Source organism: Python bivittatus, unplaced genomic scaffold, assembly GCF_059951505.1.
Source record: "Python bivittatus isolate LINGU-HERP-01145 unplaced genomic scaffold, Pbiv_v1 ctg000980_np1212, whole genome shotgun sequence".
Classification (NCBI taxonomy): domain Eukaryota; kingdom Metazoa; phylum Chordata; class Lepidosauria; order Squamata; family Pythonidae; genus Python; species Python bivittatus.
Window position 1 is genome coordinate 46,545,792 of NW_028277125.1, and position 15,530 is coordinate 46,561,321.

General features: G+C 36.4%; 1 protein-coding gene across 1 annotated transcript in view; it reads right to left on the minus strand.

Annotated features, from left to right (window-relative positions):
* Positions 1-466: 466 nt before the first annotated feature.
* ARL3 (ARF like GTPase 3) overlaps positions 467-15,530 on the minus strand; it is a 41,375-nt gene continuing 26,311 nt past the window's right edge. Inside the window, exon 6 of the mRNA XM_007421035.3 lies at positions 467-3,563. Within this exon, the coding sequence (XP_007421097.1) occupies positions 3,516-3,563 (48 nt within the window). The 3' untranslated portion in view covers positions 467-3,515. The remainder of the gene's footprint in view (positions 3,564-15,530) is intronic.

A 15,530-nucleotide genomic window follows, 5' to 3' on the forward strand; every position in this document is an offset into this window, starting at 1 on the left:
AATTGGTCATCTTAGCAAATGCACTAAACCAGCCTTCCCAACCACCACCATCACCAGCTGGACTGGAACTACACCTCCTATAATAGGAGGTGTAGTTCAACACATCTAGAGAATAACAGGTTGGAAAAGCTGCACCAAACTTTTAATGTAGAGGTATGTATATAACTGATTAAATGGGATGTTCTTTCTGATAAGCACATTTAGGATTATAACACACCTGACCCACACAAAACACAGGATAAAAAGTTGTGTTGCTTTTACTGTCTAGGGAATATGCACAGTTAATAACTAGAGACCAGAGACATTATTGTAGATAACCAGTCATAGTGGTTGAATGGGCATAGGCATACAGAAATAATCATTACTCCAGATTGGTGAATGGAAACAGAACATCTCACTTTGTCAGTTTCACACACCATTCTTCCAACTGCCTTCCTTAAAATAAATAATATAGAGATTATAAAAATGACATAGAATCATAAAATATTTATTTCTTCCAAATTTAATTCAAGTTTGCCAAATATCTAAATGTATACACAGAGGTTTGATATTACTAAATGTCATCAGACTTCCTTTCATTCAGTTCAGAAAAGAAGAAAAGAGCTTATAAAATTGTATTGTTGTTTAAACTAAAAACAAAAAAACAAAGATAGTGCAGTGGATAATATTTGCAGGCATGGCTTTATAAAGCATCTGAACATGATCTAGTAAGAAAATGTTTGTTTAGAGAGTAGAGCAAGCTGTGTATAATGAAAATAAGCAACTAAACCACATTTGAACCATGCTTTTAAAATATGTTTTTAACATGTTAAATTTAACATGTTAAATAAGGTGTTTCAAGCTACACTTCAACCTTTCTGACCTACCTTTATCAACACAGTTTAATAAAAAAGAAAGAATATTTTACTGGAAAAACAACTTGCCAAGGACTCACAGCATGACTTTTACACATTGTACCATACCTATTGTATATCGCTCACTGGGGAATATTATAAAGGCCAGTAAGAGAATTTTTTAAAAGCTGGGTACATGGAGGATTTATTTAAGAACAGCTAGCTAATGGTGTGTTCTTCTGCTACCATTTTTACTTTGTAAGGAATAACAGATTGTTCCATGAATTACCACATTTTCCATGTTGCTCATGAAGCATTTATCCAGTAAGCCATTATCTTTGGCAAGATACTAACTTTTGGGATCATTAGGCCAATTCCATTTTGGAGCTCTTCAAATCTTTCCTTAGTTAAAAATGAATCAAACTTGATAGAGGCATTAACACTGGAGTTCTTGGGATTGTTGAAGTCAACAGAGCATATTGATTCTTTCTGGTTATTCCAATTAAATCCTTCTCCACAACATACATAAAATTCTCAGCAAGCAACAGTGACAAAATCAAGAAAAATGAGAAATTTTGCATTTAAAAATTTGAAGAGCTGCAAAGTATGCTTGAAGGTCAAAACTGTGTATAGGGATAGAATGTGTTTCCTTCACAACAGGGAATTCTGGGGAAGAAGACCTTGATGTACAGTAAGAAAAATGTACCTATTCTTGAACTGACTGGTATGTATCTGCTGGATTTCAGTGAAGAACTCTCCAGACATATGACATGAGCCTCTTTGATATTTGGATTAAAGGATTGCAGAGCATTTTTGTTTTGTTTTAAAATGGCAAGCAACATTTTAGCTGCTTGTATATAATGGCATACTTAAAATAAAATTAAAATACTCCTAAAATACTTAGAAGTTGGAGCAGGTATTTAACCAGCATGGTTAGGTTCCCTAGAAGTATTTAGATGGTTACACATGCTTCATTTTATACCTCTTAATTCTTATAATAATGCCTGCTTATGATCTCATAAACCATCTGAAGTAGGTGAGACAGAAATTTAATATATGTAATTAGAATTTATGTTTGTTTTAAGATACCAAGGAGGGGAAAAAACCCCCACCCCACTCCAAATGCAGTAGATATAAGCAAGGATCACAAGATAGTGATTGGATAAAGAATATTTGAAAGAAGCTAGTGCTGTCTAGTTCCCCACAAGGTATGCCCATAGTCTGAGGATCAGTAAAGCAAGCTGACTTCTTCCAAAGGGAGAATTTTAATTTCCATAGCTTTTTCAGCCTTACATTCTGGTTATAATCTGCAAGTGACGTGCTACATCTCTTGTATGAAAGAGTACCCCCATGAAATGACTTGGAACTTGGATGAATTTAGCAAATAACTTAGAGGCAAGAAGTAGTAACCTATGGCATATTCTGGCATTGTGTTTGTGAAATCATGTGTTTTTCTGGGGAATATTATTATTTAGGATATTATTGACTCGTTACGGTTCTCTTCTCTTGCTCTTCATTTTGATGCAACAACATTCTCATAGCCAAAGATAAATCTCTAGCTTTCTCCCTAAATCCCTATCTAAGTTGATGAAATACAATTTGATCAATTTCAGTATTTCAGTCATCTAGACAATGACTTCCTGCAGAGTTAGCAATATTAAATGTAAATGAGAGTGGCAGGAAGCTACACTAACTCATATACAAAAAAATAATAAAGTCATGACTCCTTAAAATGGACAAAATCTTTCACTTCACACTTTTCTACTGCTTGAATTACCAGGGATAAGTTCATTGACTTTGTAGATTTCAGGTACACCGAATCACATTTTGTATCAAAGCCCTTCAGAACATGACAAAGCCTATTGTTTCTAGCTTCTTGCATAAGGCTTTGCGCATTGAGTTACTTCCATTATTTTTTTAAATTCTATTTTCAAGGAGTAATACAATGCAATAAGCCTGAACATTCAAGAACTCTTAGTTGCTACTAAGCCTGAAATTTGGGGAAGTGTAGGCCAAATATAAATGTAATAACAACCACCACATGTTGTTTTATTTCATCAAATTATAGCATCCTGCATGAGCTGTTGCTTCTTGCATTCCAGTTGCTAGAAAACGAGTTACATAGATGTCTTTGTGAAAGGAAAGACAGACCCTTGGGCATATTATTATAATAAAGGCTCTTCACAGGACCAAATGAGTGCCTTGCAAGCAATGTACCAAGGAACATATCATTTTAAAATTGAAGCATATGCATGAACAAAGGATCACTTTATTAGATAATGAGAAAAGCTCTGAATGGGACCAGGGGAGGATCTTGAGTGATTTTGTGATGTGGCCACTGATATATGTTACTATAATAATCTGACCTCTATGGAACCCATCAGAAGCATTTATGTCAGACTGCAATCCGTTCCTATTTTCATTGCTTAGTATGACCAATAGGGAGACCCTTAATACTATTTACTCTTAAAAAAGGAGGAAAGAAAGAAATGCATTTGGGCGGGGGGAGGAATCATACTAGTCAACAGATAAAGTTCCTATTGAAGCAGTAGGCTTAGCTACGGTTACCATTCTGAACAGCTGTAGCTGCAGGCAGATGGAACAATATTTGGTCAGACACTAGCAGCTGGCTAGCATGTTTGGCTCTTGCAATTTCTCCAGTTCCAGGCAACTCAGCTTGACTTACTTCTTCTTTGCATTGACATTTCTGCAGACCCAGTTCATACCATCCTTCAAAGACAATAGAAAAAGAGTATTGGGTGAGACAGAATAGGTAACCAGATCCTGACAAATTTTCTCTTAGATTAGATTGCAAAAGCACCTTCCCAGTTTTCTCTTGGTTCCCTATACTATATAAATGCAATCTGTCAAATGTTTTTATCTTTCTAATTCATTCATGGCCATGAATGTTGATGTATGAATGGCTTCTTCAATCAGCATCTTAAATCTTTTGTAGAGATAAAATATGGGATTACAGACTTTACTCCTGGGTTTTTATGCCACCACAAACCCCTGGGCTTTTTGAGATAATTCTGGTGGCAAAGATACAGCCAACTGTAATGATATGGTTGCTAATATATTGATCCTTTTTTGGAGAAGGCAAATTATAAGATAAATCAAAAGGAAGATCTAAGATTCACTGCTAACTCAGCTGCAGACAAATTAGCATTCTAGTTACACTCCATTTTCATTTCACAGGAAAAGACAAATCAGCCTGGTTCTAGTTCATGTCAATTTCACATGCATTCAGTAAAAAAGTTATTCTGTTCAGCTTCCACATTAAAAAAAACAAAATCAGGAAAATTCACCATTATTTTTTTCCATGCATCTTTCTCTATTATTTATGTTTTTGTATGCAACTGTTAAGCCAAGAGCCACATTACACAATTTGGAAAGGAGAGCAACCTGAAGAATAAATGTTTGAATGAGAGAAGCATGAACTAGGTCAATTGGCCTTCCAGATGTTGCTGAACATTAACAGCCAGCATCTCTCATCATTAAGCATCTTGGCTGGGGCTACTAGGAACTGAGGCTTGGAACAACTATACAGCTGCAAGTTCCCATCCCCAGCCTGGGGCTCTAAAGATGTCAGTGACAGACTGCACCAAGGTCTGCTGATTTTGGTGTACCATTATCCAAGTCCCCAAACTTCTCTGATTTCCAAACTGAAGATACCAAGGGACAACTTAATTTTAAAGTCCTCTGTTTTGCAGAAGAAGGAATGAATGATCAAGATGAGTTATGTTGCTGTGTAAACTCTGGTATCTCACACTGAATTTGAAAGCCTTCAGCTTTTTAGGAAAAAAAACCAGGGAGACGGGAATGTCTTAAAAAATGCACCCACACAGCAAGTTCCTATGCAACTGATACAGTGTTCAGGACAGAAGTTATCCCAAGAAAATGGGTAGGTCTCCCAGAAACAAGAGTTAAAAGACATCTTGACTCAGCATTGTTCCTGAAGTTTCCTATAGCTTCTTGTTTGTCTTTAAGAGTGCCTCTCCTCCTTTCCAAATTTGTCAAGGGATTATTAATTCTCTAGCAGCTTTACTGTAGTCAAGATGATGGAAGTAATATTATACAGAAACAAATGTGTTTTCTAGTGGTTGAAAAACAGGAAAAATCAACCCTTAATTCTATTTCATATTTTAGACATCTACTTGTAAAAAGTGGAGGAAGCAAGAGTTTTCTGCATCAACCCTGCCATCACTGTTGCTTTGGAAGAAATAACCATATTTGCTCCTGTCATAACATATAAGGCAAATAGGTACCCTGATTCAGTTTAAGTGCAGGTTATTTGCTAAAGCACAACAGCTGAGACAATTTAAATCCATAAATATTTGCTGACACCCCTTGGATATTCAATGCACTGCTTCTATACATCCCTTTACTACACAAGCCAAAGAACCATCTCCTAACATATATAGGATTCCAACTCTATCCAACACCAAGATAGTTCAGCCCATGAACAGTGAACTATCTGAACACTGCACAGCACAGCAGAGTTTATGACAGGGTTTACTGCTATTGCAAGCCTGATGGTACATCAAGAGCAAAAAAATGTTAAGGCACTATGTTGAAGGAAGGATGATCTCCAAATGGCTTTTCAATTTATATCTAGGTCACTATATTTGAGAGAGCCATTTTGGTGTAGTGGTTAATATATCAGGCTAGAAACAGGAAACCATGAATTCTAGTCCCGTTTTAGGCCCGAAACCAACTGGATGACCTTGGGCCAGTCACTCTCTCAGCCCTAGGAAGCAGGCAATGGCTAACCACTTCCAAAAAACCTTGCCCAGAAAACTGCAGGGATTTATCCAGGCAGTCGCCTGGAGTCAAGATTGATTTGAAGGAATGTGCAAGCGCACACACATACACACACTTTATATGAAGGTAGGAAATGACCAAAAATCATTTTCATAGCAAGAGCTGTTTCAAAGAGAATTGTTATTTATGTAATATGTGGGGGAATTAGTGTATAATATTAATACCTAATCAACAAAAGAAAAAAATTAATTTCCTTGATTAACAAGGATTAAATTTATTCCATATATAAATACTTTTTAATAATCACGTAAATTCCTTCCTATAGACATTTTTTGATATCAAAATTCAATCACGGGAAATGTTTTCACCAAATAACTAATTTTAAAAGGAAAGCTGTTTGTATAAGAATGACTAAATAACGGTAAAAATTGGCATTTTAAAACTATTTTTTAAAAAGGTTAATGTTCTTTATAGAAGCTGAAGAGATAAAGCTATTGTTACATTTGCCTTACAGTTCAACATTTAAAAGTCTATGAGAATAATTTCACATAGTCCAGCATCTTGTTTCAAACAGGCGATAGCTTGATAACTCTAGAAAGTCCACAAAAGAGGTATAGAGCAGGAGTATTTCTCTATTGATATTGGGAGATAGATCTCCAACGTATATAACGATTCTGTTAAGGTGTCATGGCGGTGAATTGTTAATAATCTCTAACATTCATGAATTTGTTTAGTTCTTTTTTAAAGCCAGCCAAGCTATAAAAGGCAATTTTTGTGTGTGAAATTATACAAGGTACCTCATCCTGATTTTTGAGGATCCCTCTATTTTCCTCAGTGTATCCATTCAGCAGAATCTCTGGCCACCTACATAGATTTCAGTCACCTACTGAATTTTGTTGAATTATACTGATCGAAAGTGGCTGCTCTGTCTTATATCATACAATATGTTGATACTCAAAGATCAATGCTCCTTGACAGATGTGAGCACAAGGAATAGAACTTTGTTTAATATCCCTGGTACCAGGACCAATATATACCATGAATATATTTGAAGTACTATGTACAATAGCAAGGAATACATCCTGCAATGCAGTTGATACAACCCAGCTGTTGTTGAAATAGGCAGCAGATGCAGGAGAGGCATTTCTGTGTCTTCTAGTTGTGAATCCTCCTCCATTCACAACTAGAAGACTCAGTTGATTCAATGAGCAATGAATCAGAACAGGCACAACAATCCAGAATTCTGGGGGAAGACTGGGAAGGAAGCTCCATCAGATAAGCACTCATTTTAAACACAGGTCTGCCATCAGCACTGTTACAAGAAGATCACAGAAAAACACTAAAGTAGCTTTAGTGACAAACTTATGCAATGAACTTACAATCATGCCAGGTTACAAACTCTCAACACTTTAAACCTGATTTACAAGTAAAGGCATAATTTTTAAAAAAGGCTGAAGTTTGCCATCATAGAGTAAATCACTAGAACACAAGGAAAAAAGATTGACAACACGTATTTTTTGTGCCTGTGTAATCAAAATCATGCGTTATTCACTGGCACTAACAATGCTGTGTGTTGACACTGGCCCTTCATTGTCTATGTAAGATTCTAAGCCATACTAAGTAGCTATATTACTTTCTTACTAAGAAGCATAAAGAGCAAAAAGCAATGTATAAAGTAGTGTATTTGTTGTGAAGGAAGCAAGGATGATTTGTAAGGATAGAAAAGTATGGAGAGATATAGTGAATGATACTGGTTAATATATTTAATTGTACTGTATTTCCTTTTTTTTATTTTACTTCATGCCCCTGGGGATAATGACATCATGTCACCAAAATGGGTGGGGCCAAAATTTCCAGTCAAATGTTTGGTTTTTGGGGTGGGTAGGGCTCTATCTACTCTGGGAGTGCTCAAAGGGTTGCAGAAGAGTGTTGTAGACCATATTTGGCTCATTTATCCCTAATATATATAATAAAATATTGACACCTAGCCTGGAAAGTAGGTGTGTTTGGCTCCTACACTGCCCTTTCTAAAATGAACCAAAGCAACATTGTTTAAAGAATGCTGCCTGAATACCTATACTTCCACTAATAAAGGACACATTTGTACTGATAAGTGTATCTCATTATATGGAGGAAACCCCCATTAGAAAACTCTAATGCCAGAACTCCCTGCACATTCACATTTTCAACTCCATTTTATAAATCCACATTACATATTACAAGCATCAGTGTGAACTAAATTAATCTTTATTCTGAAGTATGAGGGAGACCCAGCTGGCATGATTCTGTATCTCTCTAGTTCACCTCCTTAAATGAGAAGAACCAAATACTAAATACAAATCTGTTTACAGTAAAAGTCTCTCTGACAATATTAGGAAGCATGACTGGTGTAATGAAAGCTATTTTCTCAGCTATGACAATGGCTGCTCTCCAGTGATGCTCATGAGGATAAAACAGGAACACACGTCCATATCCAAAGCATCTTGATCAGAACTTTTCACTGGTGTCAAAAGGGTATCAGGGCAAGGTCACAGCAGATTCCAATCTTAATTAACATTTTTATTTAAGGAAACTCATTTTAAATAATTCAATTCTCTAAATGTATATAATTTATTAACCATAATGTAATCTCATTCATCTTGAAGTCTGTAATCTTCCTGATTTTACACATTATAGCTTCACCCGGAAAACTGATTAAATTGACCTTCTAACTACTACTTCTTCATTTGGTACATTATTTATTCTTTTTTCATACCGTGCCTTGGGGCTATGACAAATTTCCCCCTATTAATACATTATCTGTATATTTCAATTCTAAGGAAGTCCCCACCCCCACTCCCAAATCAGCTCTTGGCCTCCTGGGTACTTTCCCCCCTCCCATATGACACATTTACTATCCCATCATTGACTTCTATGTATGGGATCTCTGTCATTACCCTCTGGGTACTTTCTTAATGTCATGAGTCATGAGTAAAATATCTAACAGTTCAGTTATACATGTTTTTGCAGAAGTAAGTTCCCTTAGCACAGTCTGATTTATTTCACAGGTAAATGAATTCAGGATTGCAACACATTTTTTTTAAGACAGAGTTCTTGATACTAAGCGCTGTATACAAAGTACTAATTAAAAAAAAAAACACTTAGAACATGCTAGAATCTCTTCTTAATCATAACTATACCAAAATAAGTCTCAATGATTCTAGTGGGACATCTTCTCAAGAAAAAAAGTGAATGACTACAACTCAAGGAAAACAGAAAGAAGAAATTTTATTTCCAAAACATTTCCAAAACAGAAACGTTTCAGCCTGATTGCACCACCAGGCCAGTTGTCATACCATAGGTATAAATGTCAGCTCTTCGAGGTAGATCAGACTAGGAAACCAATACCATATAAGCCACTACTATTTTTATTGTAAAGCTATAGTAACAGAATCTTGCAAGTCTGAATGCACTTCCCCCTCCCTCCTTTTATCTTTGTGAGAACTAGGGAGGGGCTTGTCTGTGATTCTTACTCACATTACATTCCTGCCTAGGACTCAGGACTCTTATCTGACTGTTGTCTTGGTAGCAGCTCTTTCTCCTCTCCCTCAAGGCAATTCCCTCTTTCCACTACATCAAGCAACCTAGGGTTCTCCAAACATTTTAAACAAATGCCACTAAACCCGGACAGCACTGCTAATGAAAAAGGATTTTAGGAGGCAGTCCAAAATATTTGGTAAGGACAAGATCACTCATCCCTGTAGGCAGAATTGCCTACAGTTCTGATTTTGATCCACTACGATTGTTATATAAAGACAAAATAGGCAATGCTTTATTCTAATAGCTGAAGGCAGTTTGTATTGATTATGTGCCATCAAGTTGTTGACACTTAGCAACTACATAGATTTCCTCCATGATGATTTGTCTCTAACCTGGTCTTTCAGGTCTTCCAATGGTGCACTCATCACCACTGTTACTGAGTTTATTTTTTTTATAATAACTTTATTAATTTTTTTAAAAAAGGAACAATGAAAACTAACAAAAACTAATACTGAGAGAAAGAATAAGAAGGGAAAATTGGAAAAAAAAGAAAATAGTAAAGATCAAAAGTGCAGAAAAAAAAGAGAGAAATAACAGAAGAAAAAAAAAAAAGAATGGACTTCCGAACCTCCTTGCAACAGATGTAAGTAACAATATACATCAAACTCTTACTCTAAATTTAAAACATAACTTCCATTATTTCTATTAACCCATATTATTTCTAATCATTAAATCCATACAACATAATTTCATTTCTTTCTGTTTCCTGCACAGTCTAAAAAAGGTTTCTAATTAGCATTAAAATTACACAATATCTTATCTCGAATCAAAGCCATCAATTTCATCTTCTCACCATCAGCTTCACCATCCATTCTTCCACTGTACGTAATGTCTTATCTTTCCACCTCTGTGCATATACAAGCCTCGCTGCTATCATTTATAAAACCAAAGTTCTATAAGTTTTTTCCAACTGTTTATCCATCAAGCCCAAAAGGAAAGTCTCTGGTTTTGATTGAATATTAAACTTTAAAATCTTCTGTATACAGATATTATCTCATTCCAGATTTTTTTTTTTTTTGCTTTTTTACAAGTCCACCAGAGATAATAAAATGTCCCTTCTTGTTGTTCACATTTCCAACACACATGTGAAGTACCTTTATACATTTTTCTGGCAATAAGTACCAACAATATATCATTTTATAAAAATTATCTTTAAGGTTATAACACAATGTAAATTTCAACCCTTTCTGCCACATATTTTCCCATTGTTCCATCTGTATGTTGTAGCCAAAGTTTTTAGCCCATTTTATCCTACAGTCCTTAACTTGTTCATCTTCTGTCTTTAGTTTCAATAAAAGTTTATACATCTTTGCAATAACATGTTTATCATTAGTACATAATTTTGCTTCAAATTCAGTCCTACCATATTCAAAACCGTTAAGTCCTTTTATCTACTTTAAATCTTTCTTGTAATTGTACATAGGAAACGATTGACACATGTATCCTTCTGATATCAGTTCCTCTCTTGTCTGTAATTTAAAGTCCCTTTGAGAAAATACCAGTATGTCACCATAAGTTAACCATTTATTTTTAGTTATCATTTATTTTCTATAAAAAGCTTCTTGTGGTGACAACCATAAAGGAACCTTTGGAGACAACGCAGATTTATATCTATTCCATATTCTCAATATGGCACATCTAATAAAATGATTTTTAAAGTCTACATTGACTTTAACTATCATACTATAAATAGCCATGCCACCCAAAACTTAAGTCATGCCCTTCTAGTTCCAATAACCTATTTCTCAGTCACCTACTCTTTCATCCAAACCAAACAACAAGCTGCAAAGTACACCTTCAAATTCAGGAGACCTAAACCTCCTCTTTCTTTAGCATCTTGTAAAACTGTATACCAAATTCATGGGGTTTTTTACCATGCCACACAAATTTAGATACAGTCAGGTCCAGAAATATTGGGACATCGACACAATTCTAACATCTTTGGCTCTATACACCACCACAATGGATTTGGAATGAAACAAACCCAATGTGCCTTAACTGCAGACTGTCAGCTTTAATTTGAGGGTATGTACATCCAACTCAGGTGAACAGTGTAGGAATTACAACAGTTTGCATATGTGCCTCCCACTTGTTAAGGGACCAAAAGTAATGGGACAGAATAATAATCATACATCAAACTTTCCCTTTTTAATACTTGGTTGCAAATCCGTTGCAGTCAATCACAGCCTGAAGTCTGGAACGCATAGACATCACCAGACGCTGGGTTTCATCCCTGGTGATGCTCTGCCAGGCCTCTACTGCAACTGTCTTCAATTCCTGCTTGTTCTTGGGGCATTTTCCCTTCAGTTTTGTCTTCAGCAAGTGAAATGCATGCTCAATGGGATTCAGGTCAGGTGATTGACTTGGCCATTGCATAACATTCCACTTCTGTCCCTTCAAAAACTCTTTGGTTGCTTTTGCAGTATGCTTTGGGTCATTGTCCATCTGTACTGTGAAGCGCCGTCCAATGAGTTCTGCAGCATTTGGCTGAATGTGAGCAGATAATATTGCCCGAAACACTGCAGAATTCATCCTGCTCCTTTTGTCAGCAGTCACATCATCAATAAATACAAGAGAACCAGTTCCATTGGCAGCCATACATGTCCACGCCATGACACTACCACCACCATGCTTCACTGATGAGGTGGTATGCTTAGGATCATGAGCAGTTCCTTTCCTTCTCCATACTCTTCTCTTCCCATCACTCTGGTATAAGTTGATCTTGGTCTCATCTGTCCATAGGATGTTGTTCCAGAACTGTGAAGGCTTTTTTAGATGTCGTTTGGCAAACTCTAATCTGGCCTTCCTGTTTTTGAGGCTCACCAATGGTTTACATCTTGTGGTGAACCCTCTGTATTCACTCTGGTGAAGTCTTCTTTTGATTGTTGACTTTGACACACATACACCTGAGAGTGTTCTTGATCTGGCCAACTGTTGTGAAGGGTGTTTTCTTCACCAGGGAACGAATTCTTCGGTCATCCACCACAGTTTTTCCATTGTCTCCCGGGTCTTTTGGTGTTGCTGAGCTCACCGGTGCGTTCCTTCTTTTTGAGAATGTTCCAAACAGTTGTTTTGGCCATGCCTAATGTTCTTGCTATCTCTCTGATGGGTTTGTTTTGTTTCTTCAGCCTCATGATGGCTTGCTTCACTGATAGTGACAGCTCTTTGGATCTCATCTTGAGAGTTGACAGCAACAGATTCCACATGCAAATAGCACACTTGAAATGAACTCTGGGCCTTTTATCTGCACATTGTAATTGGGGTACTGAGGGGATATCACACACCTGGCCATGGAACAGCTGAGAAGCCAATTGTCCCATTACTTTTGGTCCCTTACCAAGCGGGAGGCACATATGCAAACTGTTGTAATTCCTACACCGTTCACCTGAGTTGGATGTACATACCCTCAAATTAAAGCTGACAGTCTGCAGTTAACGCACATTGGGTTTGTTTCATTCCAAATCCATCGTGGTGGTGTATAGAGCCAAAGATGTTAGAATTGTGTCGATGTCCCAATATTTCTGGACCTGACTGTATATCTTTGCCATTGTTTAAATGGAACATCAGTTGTCGTAACAAGTATTGTTTGAAACAAAAGTAACGTTCTAGGTAGAATATTCATCTTAATTACTGAAATTCTTCCCAACAATGACAACTGCAGTTTTTCCCGTCTTAACATATCTTTTTTAATTTCATTCCAAGGCTTAACATAATTATTTTGAAACAACATACAATTGCTATTTGTCAAATTCACCCCTAAATATTTAACCTTTTTTTCCACCTTAAAACATGTTTTGTTCATCAGTTCTTCTTGTTCTTGTATCTTCATATTTTTCATTAACATTTCAGTCTTTTGTTTATTAATTTTAAAACCAGCCAAAGCACCAAATTCTTTCAACTTTTTCATTACAGCTTCAATCCCCTTCAAGGGGTCCTCCAACACCAACACCAAATCATCTGCAAAGGCTCTCAATTTATATGTCTCTTTCTTGATTTTTATGCTCCTTATCTTGTCATCTCTCCTTATATCTCTATTCAAAACTTCCAAAACTAAAATAAACAACCAGGGAGACAGCGGGCAACCTTGTCTCATTCCCTTTTGTATCTCCAATGATTTAGTTAAGTCTCCATTCACAATAATTTGCACTTTCTGTGATGTATAAATCAATTTTACTCCTTTTATAAAATTCTCTCCAAAGTTCATATTTTCCAAAACTTTAAACATAAAAGGCCCATTTAAGTTGTCAAAAGCTTTCTCTGCAACCAAAAAGATCAATGCAGCTTATTTTTCATTATGCTATTGCAAATGTTTTGTAATGTCCAGCACCATTCTAACATTATCTTTTAATTGTCTTTTAGGTAAAAATCCACAGTCATCTTCATGAATAAATTCTTGTAGTATTCAATCTGTCAGCTAAAATAATTGTGAACAGCTTATACTGATCTGTAATTTTTAGTTAAAGTCAAATCTTGTCCTTCTTTAGGTAATAACACTATATTGGCCTCCTTCCAAGACTCTGGCATTCCACCTTCCACCAATATAAAGTTCATCATAGATTGGAGTGGTTGTAGAATTTCATCCTCAAAATTTTTATAATATGATCCTGGAAGCCCATCTGATCCTACATCTCTTGGTACCTGTCTTATTGCTGCATAATGTGAATTTACCTGATACACCTTATCAATCTCATCTTCAGCTTTTTCTTCTTCCCAATTTAAAAATTCTGCCAATGCTTGAACTACCCTTCTTTTAATATCTTCCCCTGAAATTTCTGGAATAGCTCTGAATCTCAGGCAAAATCCCTTCTCCCTTAACTCCAACAAAGCTACATTATCCAGTCCTTTTCTCCAATTCAAGATCTTTGGTCTCTGCTTTATTCTCCAACATTTCCATTCTTTCAGTAACCTGTTTCACTTTTCCAGAGATTTGTTTCATCTCTCCAGCTACAGTGGTACCTCGGGATACGAACTTAATCCGTTCCGTGACTCTGGGTGTATCCCGAGTTGGTCGTAACCCGAAGGAAATTTCCCCATAGGGTTCAATGTAAATCCGGTTAATCTGTTCCGCCCTCCGAATTTGGTCGCACCCTGAAGCAAATTTTCCCATAAGGTTCAATGTAATTACCGTTAATCCGTTCTGGCGTCCGTGGACCACGTCAGGGGCGGGAAAACGGCCAGGCGCAGCGCGGCGCGGTGAAAAAATGGCCGCAGACCACATGTCAGGGGCGCAAAAATGGCCCCGGACCACGTGTCAGGGGCGGAAAAATGGCCATGGACCACGTGTCAGGGCGGAAAAATGACCGTACCCCGAGGCGGAGTTCGCACATCGAGGTAAATTTTTGTGGCCGGAGCTGGTCGTAACCCGAAAAGTTCGTTAGTAGAGGCGTTCGTATCCCAAGGTACCACTGTATTTGTTTCACATAATTGTCCCTATCATCTATTCTTTCTTCCATTTTTTTCCCAAAGCCACAAATTTAGCTCCTAATTCATCAAACATTGGTTTAAGTAAACTTAAAGCGACCATCTTCTCCTGTAATGATTGCTCTACAAAGCCTCATCTTTCTCTCATTTCTTTCACTGATTTCCTGGTAGACATGGTATTTTATTTTTGTTTTCCTTTGAGCAAGTAAAATGGCTGTCAGATATAATTAAGCACAAGAGAAAGTAAACTGACAGTTCACCCCTTCTGGTGTCTTTCAAGTTGGAATTGCAGGCACACGTCAAAGGAAACACACAGGGATCAAGTTACAGTCTTCTTCTGTTTTAAAAACCCAGCCAACTAACAAGCACCACCCAGCATAACGAAAAATTTTCCCATGGAAAAAACAAACTTTGTTACTGCAAATGGAGTTTCGTAGAAAAATAAACTTCTAATAAATAAATCTTCTCTTTTCACTGTAAATAACTTTTAAATCTTTTTTAAATTCCAATTTTCATCCAGCTTTTTGTGACTTAATCAGATTCAAATTAAAGTTCTATTTCTTCCTTTTTGGAGAAAAACTGAAATAAAACAAAAGAAAAAGAAAAAAGGAAGAAAAAAAAAGAAACTTCTCCCTTTATCCCCAGCAAGTATAGTCCACATTAACAACTTATCACTGTTTTTAAAATACAACCAAATACTTCTTCATTCCAAACCTCACCCATTTTCTATAAGCTCATCTCTAAATCGTCAGTAAAAGTCCAGTAAGAGTTATCAAAAATAACAACTTAAATATTTATATCTCCATTTCCATTTAAACAAATTCCCCCAATCCCTCTCCTCAAATAATCAAAGTCCAATCCCAATTTAAAAAAAAAGACAAAACAAATAAACATTACTAAAAATAACCATCTAGTCCCAATCAAAAATGTCCT